This window comes from Orycteropus afer, unplaced genomic scaffold (assembly GCF_000298275.1).
Source record: "Orycteropus afer afer isolate SDZICR_OR568_19922 unplaced genomic scaffold, OryAfe1.0 scaffold00141, whole genome shotgun sequence".
Classification (NCBI taxonomy): domain Eukaryota; kingdom Metazoa; phylum Chordata; class Mammalia; order Tubulidentata; family Orycteropodidae; genus Orycteropus; species Orycteropus afer.
The window spans coordinates 7,604,750-7,629,507 of record NW_006921728.1 but is presented as its reverse complement, the minus strand read 5'-3'; the positions used below and the strand labels follow the sequence as shown (position 1 = coordinate 7,629,507).

The following is a 24,758-nucleotide window of genomic DNA, read 5'->3' as shown; positions in this document are numbered from 1 at the left end:
AATGTACTTCTGTAAAGATTTACTGCCTCAGAAACCCAAAGGGGGTCGCTATGAGTTGGAATCGATTCGATGGCAGTGAGGTTTTTTTTTTTTTTTTTTTTTTTTTTTGGGGGGACAACCAGATATGAACCCAAGTTTATTTTCAAAGTGTTTGCCTCCTCCTTGAGGACTCAAGATTGAAAGTAACTCCTTGAACTTTGGACTTGACTAAGGGGAATGACAGATCAATGATATGAAGAAGGCAAAGTGAGAAGTTTGTACTCATTTCAGAGGAAAGAAGGAATCACAAAAGGTTTCAAAGCAGGAGTGTGACAAGATCAGAACCTAGCCTTAGGACAATCCCCATGGTGGCCTGAGAATGAGACACTGGAGGCCAGAAAACAAATTCAGAGGTATGGCAATGGCACAGGGGAAAGAAGAGAAGTGGTGAGACAGCAGACAGGAGCTTACAAGGAGAGGGGTGAGACGTCCAATCTGGAAGTGGATCCTTGTAAATCAGTTCTAGATAGATAGATTGGGGCCGTTGACTCAACTCTGACTTATGACAGCCCTATGTACAGCAGAGCAAAACATTGCCCGGTCCTGGTCTTCCTCATGTTTGCCATCATGGTGGCTACTGTGCCAATCAAGAGTGTCCTTCACCCTCTCTGGCCCTCTCCTTCATCAAAGATGATGTCTTCCTCCAACGACTGATCCCTCCTGATGATGTGTCAAAAGCCAGGGAGTCAGATAAGCTCTGTTGCAATCCATAGGGTCTTCACTGGCTGATTTTCAGTAGTTGATTGCCAGGCCTTTCTTCCTAGTCTGCTTAGTCTGGAAGGTCTGCTCACTTCTGTCCAATATTGGTGACCCTGCGGTATTTGAAATACCAGTGGTATAGCTTCATGCCAGCCACCACAGTAGGACAAGTTGACAGACTGGTGGTGGAAATCAGTTCTAGAGAAATCCAAATACACCACATCCAAGGGAGGGGACACCGAGGAAGAAGAGATGAGGTAAGGGCCCTCTAGGACCACAGAGGCCCTCCTTCCCAGCCATGCCCAGCATTTGTTCAGATGAGAGTCAAGGGTCTCGGCAGCCTTGGGAAGTGTCCGAGGGGACTTCATCTAGGATCCGAAGCTCTTGTGGAGGGTGCCTTGTGCCAAGTCATTGGGCGAGTCATGGGACCAGCAGAGAAAGAAACATTGGAAATAGGCAGCTTAGGACAAACACCGAGCCACCGCCTGGTAATCTTTGGCTGATTATTTTTAACCCTTCTCTTCTTTATTCCCTTAATGTAGGAGTGAGGGGATTTGAAACCATCCATTCTGGAATGTCATGATTTTGTCACACCTCTTCATCAGTCATGTGGAAACAAGGGTACCTGACCCACCTCCCAGGAAGTGAGGAGCAAATGGGGTGGAGGCTGGGAGACAACTTAGGAGGCTAGAAAGTGCCCAAGGAGGAAACAAACTTTTCAAAGTTAGAAGAGCCATAAACCACAAGGCACGGGATGTTTCCCCATTTCCCAAGGAAGCTGCATTGGATTTAATGACTCTGCTGTTGCCGCGCTGATGCACAGTGGGCGTCTGTTTGGGCTGGAAGTCTGAGTGTCGAAGGCAGGCGGGCAAGAGAAAAGGAGCGTTCCAGGCCTCCTGGGTGCCAGGCCTGCCGCCTGCCTTCAGCTCAAGTTCAGAGAGGATGCCAGGCCATGTGACCACAAGAGCTTGCAGACCAGGTTCCGGTGACCTGCCTCCCTCTCCATCTGCCTTTTTGGGATGGTGTGAGATGAGGGACAAAATATGTTTGGGGAATTCTCCCCTGGGCCTGGCTATGGCTGATGGGCATCTGCCTCTGGGAGGGTCAGGGACAGGGACACACATCCTGAGAGGGGACTTAGAGGGCCCCTGGGAGGTGGCACATTCTTGGCATGCAGGGAGCTGGTCCGTCTGTCCACATCTCCCTGCACAGAGGGAGTTTTGGTCGACTGTGTTTTCCCCAAACAAGCTTATACAATTAGTTTCTTCTTGTTTCCTAAATTATTTTTGCCACTGCTAATTATTTCACACTCCATATACAAGAGTTATTGGGGTGGGTAATGGGAAGCAAGGGATCGCTTCGTGGGAGCATCACAGGCTCCAAGACATGAAGGCAACTTTGATTTGTTTTTCTGCTCAGCCGCCTGCCTGAGAGAAGGAACAGAGAATGCTCACTGAACAGGGGGGCGGTGCTGGAGGTGGGGAGGGGCGGGGGAAAACCAAGCAAAGGCTGAGGTTTTGAATGGTCCAGGCTACTGCTCTGCCTGAGCCTGGGAGGGGCTACCTCCCATGTCCTGGGGTGGCTCAGGGAGGCTAGACCACCCAGAGGACACCGTTGCTCTGTGGCTTGGTCGGGGACCTTCACATGGATCACAACAGGCCTGTGGCATGGAAAAGGTTATGAATTCTATGTAATAATTTGGAAAATGGGGCTCAGAGATATTAAGAAACTTGCCAGAGATCACACAGACTGTCTGAGCTATGGCAGAACTTAAAGAACCCAGGTCCATCTGTCTGATGTCAAAACCAGTCTCTAACCATCTGCCATTTGGGCCCTTTGTGTCCCTAAGAATGTTCCCTGGGTAGATTCCCCTGGGAGAGGGGTATTCACTTTGGTCAGAAGGGCTTAGCCCCACCACAGCCACCCCTACCTGGCCCTGGGCCAACAGTAGTCTCTGCCCCGAAAGCCCACTGTGTCTGGACTCCAGCCAGGACAGATGTACCTAGTGCCACTCCCCTCTAGACAGCCCTCACAGGGGATGTGTCCCCTTCCATTTAACTCTGCTGAGGGAGTTTTTCTAAAGAACATTAACCAGAAATCTAAGTGGGGAAGCAAAGCTAGCAACTAGAAGAGCTGTGGAAAGGCAGAGTGTATGCTTCCCTAACATTGTGAGTTGGTTTGACTAACTAACCCAAGCCACTAGGCCACCATTCTTGGTGGTCCCAGCCAGGTGGAGCCACTCAGATTTAAGCCAGTAATGGGTCTGGCACCAGCAGTGATGAAGTTTTCACTTCCTGTGGGGACAGGCAGCTGCCTCCCCTCCTCCTGACCATAGATCCCCAAGGCACTTCCTCACCTCCAGCAGGCTCTCCCTTGGTGGCCCTCAGCTCCTGTTGGCTGTAAGACTCCTCTTGGCTTTCTGTTTTCCCACCCAGACCAGGCAGTCATCATCCTCATTCCACCTCAAGTCGTCTGAGTATCAGGCCACTTCCCTTGTGAGGAATCCTTTCGCACCAGCCAGATGCTAAGACATAGTCTGAGTTCTGGAATGAGATCTAGTCCAGACAACACCCTGGTCTTGCCCCTTATGGCTCTCCACTTTTCACACACACACATACACACACACACACACACAGAGAGAGAGAGAGAGAGAGAGAGAAAATAAAAACAACGTTGTTGTTGTTGTTATGTGCCATCGAGTCAGACCCGACTCATAGGGACCCCTCCTTGGGTTGCTGAGACAGTATCACTATGGAAGTAGATTGCCCAACCTTCCTTCCGAGGAGTGGCTGGTGAATAAAAACAATAGAGGAGATTAAATGAATGAGTAAACAGGTTCCAAAGGTCTCAGGTCCCTGGCACAGAGTAAGTGTTTCATCAGGCTGATGATCTCTGTTGTTATTAATTGCCCTCCAGTCAATTCCAACTCATGGCAACCTCACCCAGGGACTTCTTAGTGATCACTAGTATCAGCAATGTCCTAAAAACTAACACTGATGGACAGGGCCATTACTAGGTGCCAGACACTATTCTAGGGAGCTCTGGTGGCGTAGTGCCTAAGACATTTGACTGCTAACCAGAAGGCTGAAGGTTCAAACCCACCAGCCATTCCTCAGAAGGAACACTGGGCAATCTACTTCCATAGAGAAACCACCTGGAAACCCAGGGAGGGATCACTATGTGTCGGAATTCACTCGACAGCAGTGAGTTTGGTTTTGGTTTGGGCCCTATTCTAAGCACCTACCATGTTTATTCTCACGTAATCTTCAGCACCACAGAGCACAGTTAGTCTCCCATTTTACAACTGAGTAATGCAAGCTGGAAAGTGGCTGAGAAACCAGTCCCAAGTCACACAGCTGAAAAGCAATCATCAAACTGCAACTGGAAGCCAAGTAGTGTGTGAGCCCACATTCTCAACAACCCCCCACAGCACTTTGCAATGGGAGGGCCCACACAGGTCATCTCATGCAGCACCACTCCCTATCTTATATATTCTTATATATGAGGCCACAGATGCCCGGAGAAGGAAGGCGGTGTGTCCCTGGGCAGAGAATGTGTTCTTGATTTCCAGTCCAGACCTCTTTAAAGAGCTCTTTCAGGCATGCCTCTCCTTGCCCCCAGAAGCAACTCTCTGGAAGCAGCACTCTCGGCCCTTGAGGGAATTCTCTCTGAGTTTGGCTGTGTCTTGCTGGGGAGCAGAGTTGCACTGTAGCTTCCCGCACCCACCCTGCTCAGGGACAGGGAAGGCCAGGTGAGGGTGAAGCAGGGGCAAATAGAACAGGGGCCTTGAGGGAGGAAGACCTGATGTTCAAGCACACTGAGTTCTACTGCTGCCTCATTTGCACTTTGCCCCGCCCATCCCAATAAGGGAGTTAGAACAGGAATCATCTCACCCATTTGATAGATGGAGAAACTGAGACCCAGACAGTTGAAGAGACTCATCAAGCCTTGGTGGCAGAAGGGGCACTAGAGCTCTGGTTCTTCTTAGCACACTTGGGACAGTGAGCCTGTCCTGGAGGTGTAAGTATCTGAAAATGGGCCCTAAGGATGCTGAGAGAGGTTACTTGTGTGTGTGGGGGGGGGGGGAGTTTTCTCTGCCTACCTGGCACAGAGTGTCCCTAGGCACAAATTTGGCCACAAGATGTGGAGGGGGCTCTGCCAAGGAAGGGATCAGCTCTTCTGCATTCTGGGCAAGACTGGTACAGCAGGTCATGAACTTGCAGCAGGAAATGAAGGCCACTTGGGCTTTGCTGGCTGGAGTGTCCGGAACCTGGCAAATTCCCAGTGGTCATAAGTACTCACTGGGCCTGCCCTATGCCTTGATAAAACTCAGGGGAAATTTGCTGTCATTTAAGGGCAAGCACTCCTAGAGCAGAGGCTGTGTGCACAGCCCAGGCTGACCCTGGTACACGGGTGGGGGAGAAACAGGCACCATAACTCCGCATAACCATCGCTGTGGGAGGTGGGGGCAGGAAGGGGAACACACAGCATCTGGCCCTTAGACACAGACACAGACACAGACAAATGTCTTTAAATCCCAGCCTCACCTCTTCCAAGGATGTAAGTGATCTTGAACATTCTACAGGACCCCTTTAAGCCTCAGTCTTCTCTTCTGCAAAATGGAGGCAGTGACATCTACCTCCCAGGTGTATGAGGATCTGGTTCTACCAAGGCCGCCCTTCACTCCAGCCCCCACCCCTCATCTGGCAGGCTGTCACACACAGTCAGAAAGCAGTGGTAGCATAGTAGACTCCCTTAGTGGGTACGAGGCAGGCGCAGGCCCCTTGAGCTCAGAATGCAGAGGGATTGATGTGACCCAGAGGCCATCTGGCAGAGGTCAGGCTGTTAAGTGGGCCCTGGCTGAAGTGTGGAATTCACCAGGCAGGGAGCAGCAAGAGGGAGGCCACCCTCAGTCTAGGGGACCCAGTGAGCCAGCTTGGGCAGGCAGGACCCCCAAAGGTGCAAGGGAGCCTAGGTTGGGAAAGAAGGGAGGTTAAACCTACGGAAGTCAGGGGGCTTCCCGGCAGGGCAGGTCAGCTCCTCGCAGCTCCCCAAGCAGGGCAGGACCTGGCCTTGTAGGTGGTCAGGCCCCTTCTCCTGGGTGCACTGTCTTATGAGATACCCTGGACCACCTTCCAGCGAGCAATGATTACACCCTTCTGAAAAAGAAAGAGCAGAAGGAAGAAAAGATGCAGAGCCTTCTCCTCCTCTCCCTCCCTCCCTCTCTTCACACCCCCTCCCTTCCTCTCCACCTCCCGCCTGCACTTGCTCTCTGTTGCTAAGTAGATGGTAGGTTTATTTGCGGATGTCGGTTCCCAGTAGAAAAATTTCGTCTTGGAGAGCAGCCTGGATGGAAATGGCGTCAGTGCCGATTTCATGGAGAAGGTCTGTGCGGTAATTAGTGTTCATGAGGGAGGAATTGGACTGGCAGGCTCCCAAGAAAACTACTCCCCAAAAGTTAGCTGAGTCCAGAGGGCTACATCAAATCCAATTCCAGAGTGTGAGGCTCCATCGCTATATATAGACCCACAGAAAGATACAGGCAGTGCAGGGCTTCGAGGTTGGGGGGCTGGTCGTGGGCGGCAGAGGCGGCCTGCATGGCTGAAACGGTGGACCATGCAGACTCAACCAACTGATGGCTCCTGCCTCCCCCTTCGCACCTTGGGTCAAGTCCTCCTGCTTGTCAAGGGAGGAAAGGAAAAAGAGAGGGAGGAGGGAAGAAGGTGGGCTAGCCCAATGCTAATCACAATGGAATGTGTTTCTAAAGAGCACCTTCTGTGTGCAAATTTCCCCTTGTGGGACCCCACATCTAGCACTTTGTTCCACCCCCCCCTCAAAAGTGATCTCCCTTCCTTCTTCCTCCTGACTCCGTGCGTGAGTGTGTGCGTCAGGCCCCAAGCCCCATTTGCTACCTCCATGAAGGCTCCCCAGCCCCCCATCTCCAGCCCCACTTCCTCAGGCCTTCAAAGTCTGAAGCTTCTGTTTGGTCACTGGGCTGCACCTCACCCTGTTTGGCTTCCTCCTGTCCCTCTGTCCCCGCCCCTCTTCTAGCTATGCCTCCCTCTTTCCCAAAGCCACGGTGGACCCAAGAGCAGGTGCCCTGGACACTTGGCCAATTGAACAGAGGGCAGAGGGGCCACAGAGGCCTGCCCAGGGTCTGGGGAGCTCCTGTTTGTCCCAACTGTGTCTTCAGGCTAGAAGAGGAGCTAGGAGAACTGGGATTAAAATCCAGAACTTGGATTCTGCCCTCACAGTTTCATCTTCTGGAATTTTCCCCAGCACCAGTTTGCTTCTTGGATAGTGGTTCTGCAGACAAAGAAGTGAGGATTACAGGAAGTTCAGTGATTTGCCAGAAGGGTTTTACCCTGGCCGCCAATCCCAGTCCCAGCTTCCAGCCTAGGGTCTTTTCACACTTCCATGCTGTGGGGCCCTTTGTACTGAGTGTCTTCTGCAGTCCGCATTTTTGCTACTCTCACCTTCTGTACACTCCACTCCTGGACCGTCTGCTCCCCGCTAGCCTGGCCTTTCAGCCACAACCCACATTTCTGGTACCCTGTACCCTGAGGTCAACCCCATACTCATGGTGTATAAAGCTAGGCTAGCAGTCCTCAGCCTCAGACAAGTGTCCCAGCTGCCTGGGAGCAGAAACTCCAGGGAGAAGGCTCAACAGCCAGACCTTTTATGCACCCTGGCCCCTAGGCTTCCCCTTTCTCTGCCTCAGTTCCCCCAGCTGGCCTTCCAGGCCATGATAATCCAGTCAGCTCAGACAAGACAAAGAGAAGGAAAAAAGGAAATTTTCTAAGAAGCTAAAAAAGGGCAAAACCTGAGGCTACAAACCCAGAAATACAGCCAGCTTGCCAGCTTCAGACCCAGGCCCTACCTAGAATAGCTCACTGAGCCCTGGACCTAGGTGTCTCCCAAAGTGCCCTTCTTGGCCCCACTCCTTTCCACCTTCCAGCCCTTCTTGAGGCCAGTTAGAACAGAGAATAGAACTATTTGGCATCTAAGAACACATGAGCCTTCAGACCTGCTGCTTCCACACACCATAGCCCTGCCCCTGCCTGCAACCCCCAGGCAGAGGCAGGGAGCACTTCCTCCCTCCTCCTCACAGGAATCTGTTTATTCTCATTCCCTTCCATTTGGTGTGAAGCAGGTCTGTTGACTCACAGTCCACTTCCTACACATTTCGTCTAGGTCCTTCCATGCTGATCTCCCATCATCTGATTGCTCCCTCTTCCTCTCAGAGACGTGCTTTCTTTTCTCAACCCAGGAAGTGGGAGGCATCCCTGAGTTCTAGTCTTCACACTGACCAGCTGTGTAGTCTAGGAGGACTGCTGAACTCTGGCTCTACAGATACATCCTTTCCTCCTCTGCAAAACAGTTGTGAACAATTCCTATCCCTCCTCTCCCTTATTCAATCATTGACAAATATGTTATGAGAACTCACTCTGTGCCAAGACCATTCTGGATGCTGGGCACACAGACTCATGAGTACAGATTAGTAAGTCCATTTTACAGAAAAAGGAGAGATCTGGTAAGTTGCTGGAGGCTTGCCTTTACCTAGCAAGAGCTTACTGGAACGTCTCTAACCAGCATTCTATTGTCAAGCCTGTGTCTGTCCTTCACCCTGCATTTCCTGTGACCACACCAGGCCCTGTGCCAGGAGGAAGGTCCATGGCATAGTCCAGCCCCACCATCATGGCACTCACAGGGTTCTCTTGAGAAGTCACAAGGACCATGGATGAGGATGCTCAAGGGACTTATTCCTTGTTCTCTACCATGCACACCCCTCATGGGGGTCCTCTGTCCCACCCAGGTTGTCCCATCCTGATGCCACCACACTGGCTCCAGCACTGGCTGTTGAGTAAGAAGTCTGACTTCTCTATGCCATCTCTGAAACACTCCAGCTTTCCTCTCTCTCATCCTTCCCAGCCCACACCCCTGGTCTTAACAATTGCTCTCACAAAAGAAACAACTTACACTGAGGTGCTCCTTTGGGGAAGCAAGAAGGCAGATCTTTGTCACCCAGGTTCCTGCCAGCTCATTACTGCCTCCTGTCATTAGCATATTTGATACAATAGGTAAACAAAACACTTGCATCTTAGGCTGCCTCTTAGACTCACAATGGAAACTATCAGTCTCTCTGAGCTCCCACCACATCCTGGCCTGTGCCAGGGAGAGGACACAGAGCCGGTTCCTGATCCAGATGTGGAGAGGTGGGCAGAACAGGGAGGATGGATCATAGTCAAGGAAAATGTGTAGGGTCTACACAAGGGAATCAGACAAGAGGCAGTCTGAATGCCAGAGCCAAATTTCACACTGTAGGATCTTAAGCATCACATCACAACTGTGACTGCTGACAATAATCTCAAACTCACTCAAACTCTCATGGCCATAGAGTCGGATCCGACTCATAGTGACCTCTCCTTGGGTTTCCAAGGCAGTATCAATACGGAAGTAGATTGTCCAACCTTCCTTCCAACGAGTGCCTGGTGGGTTTGAATCACCAGCCTTCTTTCTGGTTAGCAGTCAAATGCCTTAGGTGCTACGCCATCAGAGCTGACAATAATAGGAGTAGTAATACCCCATTAATTAATTATATCTCAGGCTCTCTGCTGAACACTCATGACCCTTGAAGGTAAGTATCATTATCCCCGTTTCACAGGTAAGGAGCCTGAGGCCTGGGAGAGGCTGCCCATGGACTCCCAGAACAAAACAGAACTAGATCCACTCTCTCCAGGTTTGAAACTCTTTTACACAACTCCAGAAACCCTGCAGATGGTAGCAATCAGACCACAGGGGTTAAATGGCTTTCCCAAAGTAGCCAGCTGACTGGTGACAGAAACCCAAGGGTCTGATGTTACTGTTTTTCATGGATAGAAAAAAAAAAAAAAAAAATGGTATAGCTTGGAGTAGGATGGATGAAAATTAAATAGAAGGAAAGCAGAAATTATGGAGTTCTGGAATGAGAAGGGAAAAGGAGGGAAGGAAAGAAAGAAAAAAGGGATGGAGGAAGAAGGGATAAAGGAGTAAAAGAAGGAAGGGAGGAAGGGAAGGATAGTGAGAGAAAAGAGGAAGGTGGAAGGCAAAAAGGATGAGAGAAAGAGAAAGGAAGGGAAGGGAGAAAGAGGAGAGGGGAGTTGGGGTGGGGGGCACATGAGAACACCAAAGAAAACTATTAAGGAAGCTGTCTGGAGGCTGTCTGGAGGCCGTGGTGCTGTTGGGACCAGTAGCCTACCATCCCCGCTCTCTCCCACTCCTACTAACTGTGGGCCTTCTAAACTGCTCTATCCCCATCTAACCAACTCACCATGCTGCCTCTCACCACGTGCCTTGGCACTTGCAGAGCCCTTTTCCCAGCACATCCTTCCCTGGAGAAATCTCCTGGGCAGACTTGAGTAGCCTCCTCCTCCAGGCAGCAGAGCTTCTGTCCTGGCTCTACCACTGGCCTGGTGGTATGATCTTGGACAAGTCTTAAATCTTCTAAGTGTTTAATTTTCTCACCTGTAAATGCAGATGTTAATAGTACTACTTTGTAGAGTGGGTGACTTAAATGATTAACACATAGAAAGCACTTATTAGAACAATGCCCAGCATAAAACCAATAATCACTGAGTGAGTGTGATTCCATTTGTGTCCCAGATAGGCTGTGCACAAACCTTAGCTTGGAAGGTGTGCTTTTTTGTGTACCTGTCACCTAGCCTAGTAAGTGTGTTTAACCAGGGTCTCCTTTAAGCCAGGGAGCAAATTTTCATCATCTGGCAAGTTATGGGCTATCAGTAACTGGTTGTGAAATGAAAAAATAAATGAATGAATGCATCTTTTCACCCCATCCCCAGATGATAGAACCTCAACCCCAGTCACATGGTTTGTTGAGTCTTGGGTACCAGTCAACTGGTTAGTTGGCTCAATCCTCTTTCTTTGGGAACTCTGTTGGTGTGTAGGTGGGTCTTTGAGAAGATAAAGAAATATTGCTGAATGCTAGGTACCATCCTTACCCCCATGTCTGTCCCATTCCCATAGGCCAGCCTATGCCAACTGCCTCTCTCCCACCATTGGGTACTTCCTGTGGCTCAGCAGTGGATGAAGGATGACTTTCAATGGTTCTGGCCCTTCCCAGCTCTGGGCCAGCTGACCCTAAATTGAAAGCCAGGGCCGCCACCCCTCTGAACAGTGTGAATGAAAGACACCCTCCACCAAGAGTTGGCCCATGGCTTACCAGAGCTGTGTGAGATTGTTTTTCTGCTTTTAAGAAGAAACTCACATTTTCCAAACATTGATCCTGCAATATGGGACTCCTGGCTATTGGCCTTTTCAAAATAGCCTGTCTTGGTTGGATGCTGAGGTTGGAATTTCTTGGTTGGTGTGCTTCTTCTTCTTCTTCTTCTTTTTTTTTTTTTGTTCTTTAAGTGAATTAGGAGCCAGAGGAGCATGGCAAGATTAATTCACCTCACCCGGCAGATCTAGAGCGCTCCCTGCCCCAGCCTCACTGCAAACAAAGAAACCTGGAGGTGGGAAGTTCCCCTCCTAATTCTAATCAGCTCAACCACTCTTGTGAGACCTCCATCCTTGGGGTTGGAAGGGGATTCAGGAGAAGAAGCACAGCGTCACGATCTGGGGTCCAGTTGGGGAGCCGTGATTTCACAGACAGAGCAACCATGGGCTCTGTTCAGCCAAGTGTTCTTAGGAATGTTTCAGACACTTGAACGTGAAAGGGTTCATTCAAAGGAGAATCAGGGAGAGCTGGGAAGCTGGCACAAGGGTTAGGGGATATGTGACTTGGAGGAAAAACAGCTTGAACTGAGTGTATAGGCTGGGAAGATCTGCTGGAGGACCAAGGGACAGAGAAGGCATCCAGAGGGGGGAAAAGAGCATGAGCAAAGGCCCTGTGGTAATGTGGATGTGCACTATTGGGGGGTATGTGGTCAGCAGTGGGATTGAGGTGGAAGGCTGTCCTAAGAAGCCACCTCACTAGTGTGACCTCTTCTTTCATGGTACTGCCACCTCCTCCCTGGGAGAAAAAAGTAAAAGAGGCTGAACTCCCACCCCACAGGGACATCATGGGGGCAGAGAGATTGTGTCTGAGGCCTTGACAGCCAGGCGCTCCAGTGAGCTGTCTCTATGATTATCCACTGGGGAGAGTTTCAGGCTGGGAGGAGCTTCAAGCAGTCTAGGGACCAATCCCATCCTCCATGCTTCTCCTGGTATGTGGAAGGGGCTCCTCCTGGGAAAAAGGACCCCACTCCATTAGCCAATCCACCTGACATGTAAAGCTCCAGTAAAGGGAATTCTGTGAAATTCAGTAAGCATTTCTTGAGCGCCCTCTGCAGGATGAGACTCACACACAACGCTGCCCTTGGAGGCTCACACTGCACCGCGAGACCCAGAGCACTGCAGGAGGTGAACACTTTTAACTGGGAGCCCAAGCAGTGTGGCCAAAGTCAATCAGCGAGGCTCTACAAGTTAGGACCAAACAGTGGCAAAGAGGGAGAGAAATCCCTGACAGGAGCAAGTCTGAGCATCTCAGAGGCTGGGAAGTTGTCTAGGAGGAAAGAAGAGGTTTCCCTCCCCAAACCAGCTGAGACATGCCTATCTACCATCAGAGGCCCTGCCTGATGCTCCTGTCATGTGGTTTGGGATGGGTGTGGTTACCAAGGAGAGCCCCTCTCATGAAGGAGCTTGTTGAGTAGTGGCCCCTTCCCACTGAGCCAAGCCTGGCTTCTCGGCAGGTGCACCCTATTCTAAGAACTTTCAAAACAGAAAGATCTAAGTGCCCTGACCCAGTTAATTAGAAAGGGACACAGTTCAGGTTCTCTGCTCTAGCAAAGAATTTATCCTGGCATTTATATGAATAGCAAATGTCCCAAATGCATTTAAAATCCAAACTTGCTGCTTGGCTAGAGCTCTCTGCAGGGGAGTCCATGGTGTGCTGCCCTGGTATGTGAGAGGGCACCTCTGGGAGATGGGGTCAGGCTGTACGCAGTTAGTCAGATTCTGCCTCAACCAACTCTATTTGGCTCCTCGCAGGAAGAATGTCAGGTCATCCCAGAAGTCTGTGCCCCAAGCGAAGGTCATGGCGTAGGGATGTGGAGGGAGGATATCTCCCATCCAGGGACCCTGAGGAAGGCCAGTGTCTCCCTGAGGAAGGCCAGAACTCACACTGCCCTCAGATTCTGCCCAGGGTCTCCTCTGTGGGGCTGGAGGGGGCAGCAGGAGACCTCAGATCTCTATCTACCATAGTAGCCAAGTCACCCAACCTCTCCCAGCCCAAGCATCTGAGCTGTCAAATGCTGGTGTCACCTTCCTTGCCTACTCTGAGGTATAAGAATGATCATGGATGTGACATACTTTGGCAATGACAGGGGGCACCTTCATGCTATAATGGGGACCAGTGGGAGCCACTGACCCAGAGAAGGGCATAGGAACAGCCTCCTGGCTGTGGGAACCAGCCCCAGCAGATGTGATCAACAGAGCAGGTTTGACCTTTCCAGTGGACTCAGAAAGGCCACTACCTCTCCTGGGCAGCCCCCCCCCCCAACCCTGAGCCTCATGGGCCAGAGAAAGGGGAGAGGCCATCAATATGTCATGTCCACTTTGTGTCCTTTTTCACAGAGCTGTAAAGATGGAGCACCAGGCACCAGACATATAATTCTCCAGCTTTAGGGTATAGGTAAGGGGAGCTGGCAGAGAGAAACTCTTGGCAAAGAACCAGAGTCCTTTAACCCTGTCACGTACACAGCTCCACAGCTCCTGGTCCAGAGCTGATCAGGTCCTTTGGCATGAACTTTGCTGGGCCCTGCTTGGTGCCCAGCAGAAAGGAGAAAGAGAAAGCTGGCCACAGTCTCTGAGAAGTCCTAGTCTACTCTGGGAGATCTACAATGTCCAAGAACAAGGACAATGGTTCTGTGTTTATCTCTGATGGGTAGATTCAGGGAGCAGGAACGATTGAGCGAAAGAGGGGACATACTTAGTCACCATGAGCCAGTTAGCTTTCCCATATCATACAACTGGTCACACTCTGTGGAAACTCATTCACACCCTTTGAAGGGATCATGTTGTTATTGCTGTTATGTGCCGTCGAGTCGGACCCGACTCATAGCGACCCCTCCTTGGGTTTCCGAGGCAGTATCACTACTGAAGTAGATTGCCCAACCTTCCCTCCAAGGAAGTGGGACCATACTCTACTCTATGTTTCTGATGTGAACAGAGAGGAGACTCAGGAGGGCAGTGCTGAGCCCAGGAGAAGGCTGGGCAATGGAGGGGTTTCAGCACTAGAAGAGGCTGGGAAGAGGAGAGCAGCCAGCCACCCCTGATTCATTGGCTTATGCTTCCATCTGTCTTCCCCCTTTCACCTCCCCCCATGGCCCTCCATAATCCCACCCCCTTAGGCTGCCGCCTTGGAGGAAGATAGATGGCTGCTGTCACCAGGGGCCTGAGCCAATGTGCTGACTTCTCCAGACCTCACCTTCCCACACACTCCTTTGCCCTGCAGCTACTCATTTCTTCCCGACCTTTCGTCTCACTGTCTCCCAGCCAGAGGCAGAGTGGAGTTTAGTAATCACTGCATTCAATGACATCTGTCACCAGGGGGAAGGGGCACCTGGAATTAGCAACTCCTGGTAGCATAGTGCCTAAGACACTTGCCTGCTAACCAGACGGCTGGCTGTTCAAACCCACCAGCCACTCCTCGGAAGGAAGGTTGGGCAATCCTACTTCCGTAGTGATACTGCCTCGGAAACCCAAGGAGGGGTCGCTATGAGTCAGGTTTGACTTGAGGGCACATAACAACAACAACAACATAATAGAATATTTTCACCATGGGCAAACACACATACATGCAAGGTAGACAAAGAAGTATATTCTAACTGCCAAATGAGAAGGCCCATAGCTGAGGGCTGTAAGAGGTGCTGTAGTTGGTGTAGTCAGGGAAGGCTTCCTGGAGAAGGTGAGGCTTAGTCACTCCTAGAAAGATGTGTGTGCTCCAAAGGAAGTATGGCAGCAACAGACAGCAGTGAGAAGGATGATATTCTTAGGCTTGAGTTTGCTCCAATGAGGGTGCAGAAGCAAAGGGAAGTCAGATTTGTATTCTGTGGATGGGAAATTACCATCCATCCCCTATGGAGAAGAGAAAACTCTTGGAACTGTTAGAATACTAGCGGGGAATACTCTTGGGGAGCCTACAGGAGAGAAGGAGTAAGATCTATATGGAAAGTACTGGAGGATTGGGATGGATCAGGAAAGGACCTGGAGTTATGGTGGGAAGGCTCACCCAGTGGTGAGCCACATGGAGAGAAGAGCAGAGGAGATGGGGCACAGCCCATGGTTTTTGTCTTCTGCCTCTTACTGGGCTCTACTGAGCCTCAAGAAGCTACCAGCTGAAATGGGAGATGAAGCTCACCCACAGGCCACCTTACTGTCACTCTTCCTAAGCCACTTAGAAATCCATGGAAGGTGAGACCACTATGTCCAAGATGTGTGGTTCTGGGCTTCACTTAGGAGTGGGACCCAAGAAGTAGGTGGTAAAGGATTTGCAAACCTAGTGTTGTCACAGAAGGAAGGACTCCCCGAGAACGAGCGAGGCAATCAAGACTGGCTCTGCAGCTCTGTATCCCCGATGAGGGGAAAGAAGCATGTGTTCCAGAAGGACCCAGGGGTCACCTTCACCTACCTGGACCATGAGGACAGAGACTGCATGGGGGGGTCGGGAACTCTCTTTCCAGGGCACCTGGTGGACTTTCCCTCCCCCTGTCCCTCCTTCCCTCTCTCTCTATCCACCCCAGAGGTTCTGATTCCAGTTCTCTTTTATAAAACCCACACATGTTTTCTAAACCCTCCAGGTGTTTCTCCTTGCAGCCTGGGATGAGAACTACTGAGAAACGAGGTTCTGATGGTGGGATTTGGGGGACCTTGATGGGTAGAAGGGTGGAGACTTTAGGCAGAGGGGCCTTCTCGCATCCCTAAAACACTGCCACCTCTCCTCTGTCACCAGTTTAGCTGATCCATCTCCTGTTCCCTTCCTTCCACCACCCCACTCCCACAGCCCAGCTTTCTCCCACCTCCTCAAGGCCTGCTGAGTCCCAGGCCTAAAGAACCTGATGTTTTATTGAAGTCCAGATCTTCCTATTCTTGGGCCACCTTCCCCTGGCTAAGTCTGTAATTCAATTAGCAGGAAGCCCAGGCCAGGCTGGGTGGGAGGAGGGAGCACATCCGAGCCTTCCCTTCTGTGATGATTACACCCCAGGCTTCTGCCCTGTGCAGAGTTGGGCAGGAAATTGTACTTCCTTCACTTCACAATGACAAGGGCTTTTTATCCCCGCACACGGGGGCTTTGTAAATTACTGCCATCTCCTTGCAATTAATTCTGCTGTGCTGTGTTTCTCCCCCACGTGGTTGAGGGCACCCGCCCACCTTCTGGAGAGTCAGCCATGCCGCTTCACCACCATCCACAAACTTCACTTGTGAGGAAGGGTGTCTGCCTTCCCCACCTACACCTAGCCTGACAATGCCCTCCCACTACCTACTCTGCCTAACTCTCCCCACTGACTCTGCCCTAACCTCTCCTGACCATACCTCTCTCCCTGCCTTCCTTCCCTTATCTGCATACCCCCCCCCTGCCAATTTCTTACCTCTTGCTCATCAGTGCCCCTATCATGGACCTCCTTTTCCCACTCTCATCAGTTCTCCAGGTCTTCCAGCCCTCGGACACCCGAGCTGGAAGCTCAACCCTGCACATAGTCCTGTGGATGGAGAAGATATTGTCTTCACCCACAAAGAGTTGAGTGTCTCTCCAGACATACAAAGCATGGAACTGATATGTAGAAGCAATGTGTAGATAAGAATGGAATGGTATGTAGGAAAAGGAAATGTGGCAGTACAAGGAAATGTGAATCCAGGCCATAGTGTTCTGTGGAGATAGTAGAATTTTAAGTGCTGGAGAGAGCAGGACAGTGTGGGCCGGAGCAAGTGAACAAAGAGGTCCGCCTCACCAGGATGAAGAACGCTGTGGGAGCCGAAGCTATCAGCTACTGAGGCTAGTACTGTGCTGTGACTTATCTCAAGTTATGTCATCTCTCTGCTCACATCCCCACCCCAGAAGATTTCCAAAGTCCATTCCTACTCCTACAGGCTGCAGTTCTATTCTGTTGATTCCGGGAAGTAATAGGATAGAAAGGTTGACCCTTGAAGGGTGGGTGGCTGAGATGGTGAGGTGGTGCTGGAGTGCTGGGAAGAAGAGAGAGAGCTCAAGGGTAAGTCCATCACCTCCTCCACAGGGTTCCAAGTCATTTCTGTAGCTTTTTTACTACAGATCCTGCCACCAATGTGACCCAGTGAAAGGAGCCCAAGGAGGCTAGGCTGGGGGGTGCAGAAGACTGTCTGCTTCATCATAGATTCCATCCCAAACATCAGCCTCCAGAACTCAGGGCAATGGGACTAATAACAAATGTCATTTACAGCTTGATGAAGAAAACCTGCTCTGACTCTCAGCACTGTCACCATCCAGCTCAGAGGAAGCTGGAGGAAGGGGCATAGCACACCCACCAGCGATAAGCTCCTTCATGAAGAATTTGCCAGGAAGCTGATGCCCCTGGATCTTTCTCTGTTTCATTAAAACAGACTGTGGGTCCTATTTCCTGTCTGGCTCCCCCATTCTCACCCACCCTCTTTACAGTCCATCCCTTCTTTTAGCAGACTTTTTTTCTTTATACTTAATTATGCAAGTGATATATGAATACATTCTGATTCTAAATTTGTCAAACAAAACAAAAAAGTGAAAGTCATCCTAAAGACACTCTCTCTTTCTTGGTCTCACACACACACATACACAGACACACACACACACACACACACGACCCATGTTTTCAGCTTGGTGTGACTCCTTCCAGACCTTGTTCTATGTATGTAAAGACAGGTATGGATACACAGAGAACTAGTTGAGTGTGTTTTCATTGTATATTCATGACATATATTATTATTTCACACCTTGGTCTTCCCATCTGACAATGTCTTTCCATGTTGGTACATTTAGGACCATTTCATCCTTTTTAACTGTTGTAGATTATTGTGTGTGCATGTGTGTGTGTGTGTGTGTGTGCTTAATTCCTGCACTGAAAAACATTAAGGTGGTTTTCAAGCTTCTACTGTTGGAAACAGCCACAGTGGATCCTAATTCTCTACTGTGTAAGCACAAGTATGAGTAGACCTGTAGGGCCAGGGCTTAGAAGGGTTAGGGTTAGGGTTAGGGCTGGGTCTGAAGGAAGGGAGATATTTCTGTGCCACTTGCCCCATCTCTGCATAGATTCTCCCTTCTCAGACTTCCTCAAGCCTTCAGGTTCAGAGCCCTATTCTAGCCTTCTCTCCACACTGTCTTGTACTGCTATGCAGCTGTTCCCTGAGATAACCTCATTCCCAACTAGATGGTGTTCCCACAGGGAGAAAGCTGGAAGTGTGCTCCTGTCTGCCGCAATGCCCAGTATGGAAAAAACACCCCAGAGAGACACCTAGATGATGGATGAACATTGCACATTCTTGCTCCTAGAGTCATTGGTGATCAAGCATATATTGCACACTTTCTGTTTACAGAAATTTGTAGGGGCCTCAAAGAAGGAAGGAGACAACACAGTCCCTTCCCTCATGGGCTTCCCACTATCCACCTAGCTGAGGTGTGTGTTCACACACATGCACACACACAGAGCCAGGGCCACCCTTGTAAGCATCAAAAAAACCATGGTTGCTCACTAGCCTTCACAAAACCCCCTCCCCCATCCAGTCTTCCTGTTTCAGCCCCACTCATGCTATTCACCCTGCCCCTGAGAATCTCAATTCCCCATTCTACATACCGGAAATGATCCCAAGACTGTGGTCAGTCTCCAAACGTCTCCTACCACCCACCCTGAGCAAAACTTCCTTCAGATGCTCAGAGCTCTAATCTCCAGCCAGTAAAGCTCCAGTCGGCTCATTTCCTCCACTGAGGACTGATGGGATTTCCAGTACTGATGCTCCTCACCAAATTAGAGTTTGCTCAGGGGATTAGGCTTCCTCAGAGAGATGTCTGTGTCGTGGTGGAGTGTCAGCCCTGGTGGCTGGAGAGTAGAAAGGAATGTTGGTGACCCTACCTAGAGTAGAGAGCCTATTCTGCACTTTCACTCTGGTTTTTGTTTCTGCAACCTCTTCTCAATGAAGACTGCTTGAGAAAGCTACACATTTGCAAGTATCTGTGATCCAGGAGGTTTAGACAAGACACTCCTGGGGAAACCCCTCTGGGGGTGATCCCCACATAACCAAGGACTATCGGGCTCCTCCCCACAAGGCTGCAGAGGAAGACTTTAGTGCTGGCCCTGTCAATAGACTAGGACCTTTCTAATGGAGGTACGAAAGAGCCTCAGGCTGGGATCTGTGGCCTGTCCTAGTGTCTTCTCTGTTGTGTCTGCCAAACAGGCTTGGCACAGACCAGTGGGTTAAAAAGTGTGTTCCTTATTTCTGGACTGGCACGGTTAATTCTATGTTTTGCATTCAGATCAATGGCATGTACTTCTTAAAATAAGAAAATAACCCAACATCCAGAGAGAGTATATATCCACCCTGAGCTGCCTGGGGTGTTGGAAAGGGCCCAGCGATTCCTGGGCCCTATGGCCTCATCCACCCTGTGCTTACATCCCACAGGCCTTGACCACCACAGTGCCTCAAGTTCTGCCACTGCCCCCAGTTTCCTTGTGTCAGGCAGCCAAGCAGGGGCTTCACAGGCCACCCTAGGGTGGTCCTGGAAGAGACAAAGGAATCATCCATTTGAATAATTGCTAATCTATTAAATCAAATGTGCTCTGTCTACATAGTACACACTTTGATTAAATGTGTTTTTAAAAAATTAGATTCTAGATCTTCACAACAGGTTTATGTTTTTTTCAACAAGTGAGGTGAAACCAGAGTTGAGCAAGGTGGTGAAACTTGCCCATGGTTTCCTATATAATAGAAGGGATCTGGGATCAGATGGACTGAGTTCAAAGCTTGGCTCCATCACTTACTAGACTGTAGTTTTGGCAAGTTCCTGAACTTGTCTGTGCTTCAGTTTCTTTATTTCTAAAATGGAGGCAATGGTAGTACCTACCGCACAGGTCTGTTGCAGAGATCATATGGGTCCATGTCTTATGAGCTCTCAGCTCAGTGTCTGGCAGAGAGTGAGCAAGATGTCACTGTTCATTATTATTGTTAAAATTACTGCTCTGTCCACTAACTTGATGGACTTTGGAAAAGCAAATATGCATAAGCATATTTATGTCTATTTGCTGCCATGTAAATTATCACCAACTTTGTCTTATTTCAAAGACCTAACACAGGTGGAACAATATCACCCATGTCCCTCTTGCCTGTGTATCCAGGCATTGCTGTCGCACCAGTCTTTTGCTGATATTCTTATGGGCTTTCTCCTCTGTGTTGTACTCTATAGGCGACTTAGACTTCTCATACACACACATGCACACACCAACATACACACACGGCCCACAATCAGGCACAGACAGATCCCTGTTCCCAAACACACATACACACAAGTATCCACATGCAAACCATACAAACTCCCACCAGCATACACACATGTTCACATACCTGCAAACACACACATCCTCCAAAGGTCCCTGGAGGCATGGCCCTACCAGGGAGGGCTTCCCCAGGTGTGTCTCTGAGGATGTCTTAGTGCATCAGGGGAAGAGTGAGCTCGGCAGATTTAGTGAATGCTGGGCTGAGGCTGACACTGCCTATTATTTCACCTTCTGCATGACCCTCACAGCTGGCAGCCCCCTCCTCAATCCCTGTGAGGAGCAGGGATCAGCAATAGGAAGTAAAAGTTAGGTTTTCAGGGTGTGTGGGGGGCTGGCGGGAGTCCCGTGTATACCACTATGAGATACCAGTGAGTGACCAATGGGTATGGCTTGAACACCCTCTCTCTTCTGGCCACCCTGAGCCCCACCTCAGCCTTCACCCCAGGAGGCCCTGCAGCACCTTCCTTCTTAAGCTACCCCCACCCCGGGGCTCTCTCTTCAGCAAGGGAGCAGGTTTGGGCCTCTCACCCACACCCTGGAGTCAGAAGTTAGTAACTGTTTATGCATATTTGCCTTTTTTAACATTCCTCAAGTTAGTGGACTGATCTCTCCTGGTGGAATGGCAGACATTGCATTAGACCAGCTGAAGAGATCATTTGAGAAGGGCCTGAGATAGGTGTGCCCCAGTTAGCATCTGTATAAGGCTGGTCTGTCCTCACAGAGAGGTGCTGAGGGAGAGAAGGAAGGCAGTGGACCCTTTCTTAACCTCCTGCTTCACAAGAGTGGGTTTATATTTACAATGCATTCTGACCTTCAAGAACTCTGCAGAGATTTTTCATACTCATTTTTTAGAGGTCTCCCCACAGGCTCTGAGATGGGAATTACTGTCCCCATTGTGTAGGTAAAAAACTAAAGTTCAGAAGGACAGATCAGTAAGCAACCCCTGGTTGGTAAAGAGCTCACCTGAGCAAAGCCCCCTGTCTGGAGTTGGCATCACTCTTTTCAGGGCATGATTGACTTGGGGGAGAAATCCCAAGGGAATGACTCTAATAGCGAGCTCAAGCATTAGAACAGGCTTGAAGAAGCCTTTGGGATGAGAACCCTCCAGCATCTCCCTGCCTATCAGCCCTCATGGACAACCTCTGATTCCACCACCACCATGGAAGCCTAGCAAGCTTCAGGGTCCATGGGGCCTTAGTCAACTCCCAGCAGTCTCTGAGCATTGCCCTTCTTATCCCTCCAAATTAGCTCAGGTGTTCAGGCATTCAGTGCTCCCGACAAATGTTGATTAAGCTTCTGTCACTGTTCTGGGCCCTGGAAACTCAGCAGAAATAAAGCAAAACCAAATTCCTGACCTCATCTGAGCATGGGAAGATGGGCCATCAACAAATAAATATATATCGGGGCGGGGGGGGGAGTGATAAGTGCCAGATAGAAAAGCAAGTAGGGTGAGGGGTCAGAAGGTCTGTGTGTGTTGGAGATGAAGGAATGTGGTGTATTAAATAAGGAAGGAGCATTCTGGGCAGAGGAAACAACTCGTGCAAAGACCCTAAAGCAGTGTGCCTGGTGAGCCTGAGAAAGAGGACGCAGAACAGTGAATGAGAAGGGGAGGGAGGGAGTGGAAAGGGTTGAGCTCAGGTGATGAGGTGGCAGGGGTAGGTCACACAGGGTCTGGGGAGAGGGTGAGAGGTCATTGAAAAATTCTAGTTCACAAGGAAGCTGTGAAGTCTGAAAAAAGCTGTGGCAGAAATTCCTGGAAGCTGGACAAGAGTAAGATTCTTTTTTCTTTAGAATCCTTTCCTTGTTTTCCTGGGCCATGGAAACCATGTGGTCATTTCCTCCTTCTTCTCCTCCTCCGCCTCCTCCTTCCTCTCAAACCTGCCCCTGACCTTGTCCCGAGCTGGCTTGCCTACATGCAGCCAAGGCAGTAGCCGCCTCTCGGCTGCAGGCAAACACAGGCAAAGGACAAGGCCAGTAAGGGGATGGGAAGAAAGACACCCCCGGGATAGGCAGGCGGCAGCACGAGGGACGACGTCACGGGGGCCTCTGACCGCTATTCATTTCAGTCCCCAATGTCTCCATCAATAACAGTCTGCCAGTGACCAGGAAGGGAAGAGGGGGAAGGGAGAAGGGTAGGACAGTGATCTAGAGTCTGGTGGGAATGGGGATAGACGAGGCAGAGCGTAGGGGAAGAAAGCACTCACAGCTCTGCCCAGTGGACGAGGGGAAGACAGAGGGAGCTGGGGGGGGTGGTGGTGAGAGTTTCTGTCTCCCAAACTTCTGTTTCTGCTTCCTTCTTCGCCATTTCCTTCCCATCTCCTCTATGAAAGCCAGAAGGGGAAGGGGAGCAAGGTCAGTTCCTACACTGGAAGAGGAGGAAGCGGTTTTTCATTAAGCATAAGCTGAATGATAGAGGGGTCAGGAACTGCAGAGGACTCTGGGATACTCTGTGCCCGGACAAGACACCAATGCAAGCCTGGTGGCAAAAGTTGGAGTAAGCACCATCATGAGAAGAGGAACTGTGACCTGGCACACAGCCTGGCTTACAGTGGGCACTCAGGACCATGAGACTGACCACATGGCCAGCTGTGGGCAGTCAAGAAAGCAGGTTGGCTCAAGATAGACTAGACCAGTCAAGAAGAGCTGGCTGGAGTAAATGGAACTTGATCAGATTCTTGAAAGCTGGATAAGGCCTGGGAGATGTGAAAATGGGGAAAAAAGGCCTACCAGGCAAGAAACTATGAGAGCAAAGGAATGGGGGCCAGTGATGACATCAGGTTGTTGGGAGGCTCAGAAAGACAATGGGAGGGAGCGTGCAGGAGAGGAGGGGTATTGGAGGACACAGTGAAATGGAAGGGCATGGCCAGTCTGCTGTGCCTTCCCTAGGGCCACGGGTGGCTTTGGAAAGTCTGGGGCAACTCAGACTCAAGCATGCTGTGGGCTTAAGTGAGATTTTCAACATTCCCCATGGCCTGGGCCTTACAGGCCTCCCAAGTCATGTCCAGTCACAACTATAGACAAAGGAAGGGGACCCTAACACTGCACAGTTTGAGCAAACTCCCAGGAAGACTTTCTCATCACCATTCTTGTCACCTTGTCACCATGCCTGAGTAGCCAGCATAAGTCACTCCTTGATTTAGCTGATTGCTCTATGAAAAGCCAGATTCCTTGGTGAAGAGTCAATGGTGTGGCCTGAGAGAGCTGGACCTTGGCAATCACTTATTCAACCTTCAGTTCACAGTAAGGAGACCAAGGCCAGAGAGGGGACTTGATTTGCCTGGATCACCCAGAGAATTAAAGGTGTGCCCCAGGTCCACCACTGTACCTTCTGACTGGGAGGGGTGTCAAAACCATCACTTCCAATGTGACAACAAATGCTGGGCCAGGGGACACACGGACAGCCCCCTACCTTTCCTCAGGAGCAGCCACCAGCATTCCAAAGGGGCCAGGGCAAGAGTTCATGGTCAAGTGTAACTAGTGGTCCTAGTGGTGGAGGGGACTGCCCCTTCTCTGAAGTATAGGGTTGGAGCAGAAACAAATTGCACTCGGAGGAAGAGAAGCTTAAAGGGAGAAGGTGACTCGGAGCCACCTGAGTCACCAGGGCACAGGAACAGAGAGACCCGAGGGGAGAAGGGGGTGTGGTGGTGGGGGAAGAAGCAGGGCGAGACTGGAGACTGTCTCGGTGGAGGGAGCAAAATAGAAAAGGAACGGGAGAGACCAGAGGCAGACAGCCCAGGAAAACCGGGAGGAAGGAAAAGGAGTAGTGTGCCAAGGAGAGAACGAGGGTGAGGAGAGGGACCAAGAGCAGGGCTGGGGAGGCCGGGCGTGTCGGCGGCCCAGGGGGCGCCCACTGACCCTTCTCCGCGCTTGCTTCCTTCCCAGGCTGCGCTTTCCTCACCTACTGCGAGCGTGAGTCAGCGCTGAAGGCCCAGAGCGCACTGCACGAGCAGAAGACCCTGCCCGGGGTAAGTGGCGCCCGCCGCGGCGCGAGCGACAGACGCGCCGACAGGGGGCGACTTGGGGAGGCCAGGCCGCGATGCCGCCAGCGGGGGATGGCAGTCCGGGAGCCTGCCTCCTGCCTGCGCTCTGTACCCCGCGCGCGCTCCTGCTAGATCCTGAAGCCGAGAGGCGCCCAGCTAGGGGCAAGGCGTGTGGGAGCCGAGCCCAGTCCCAGCCGAAACCCAGCCTGGCGACCTCGCACTGCGCGGTCCAGGCCCGACGGAATCCCGGCGAGGGGGCGAACTTGACAGTAGCCACAAGCCGGCGCGCGGCTCCTCCCCTTCCTCGTGGCCGCGCCGCCCCGCCTCTCCGCGGCGCCGGCCCCCGCGGGCAGCCCCGGAGGGGAACGCGGGTCTGCTGCCCCGCTTGGCCGCCTGTGGCTCAGCGGCAGAACGCCCCTGAGCCCCTCCCGGGCTCTTCCGAGGGCCGGGGCCGGGGCGGGAGGGGGCGCCTCCCCGCCCGGCTGGGCGCCGCTGCCGCAAGTGAGAT

At 51.1% G+C, this 24,758-nt stretch overlaps 1 protein-coding gene across 1 annotated transcript in view; it reads left to right on the top strand.

Annotated features, from left to right (window-relative positions):
* Positions 1 to 24,758, top strand: part of CELF4 (CUGBP Elav-like family member 4) — a 360,621-nt gene that overhangs the window by 63,798 nt on the left and 272,065 nt on the right. The window contains 1 exon segment of the mRNA XM_007945671.1: positions 24,153 to 24,235. Within this exon segment, the coding sequence (XP_007943862.1) occupies positions 24,153 to 24,235 (83 nt within the window).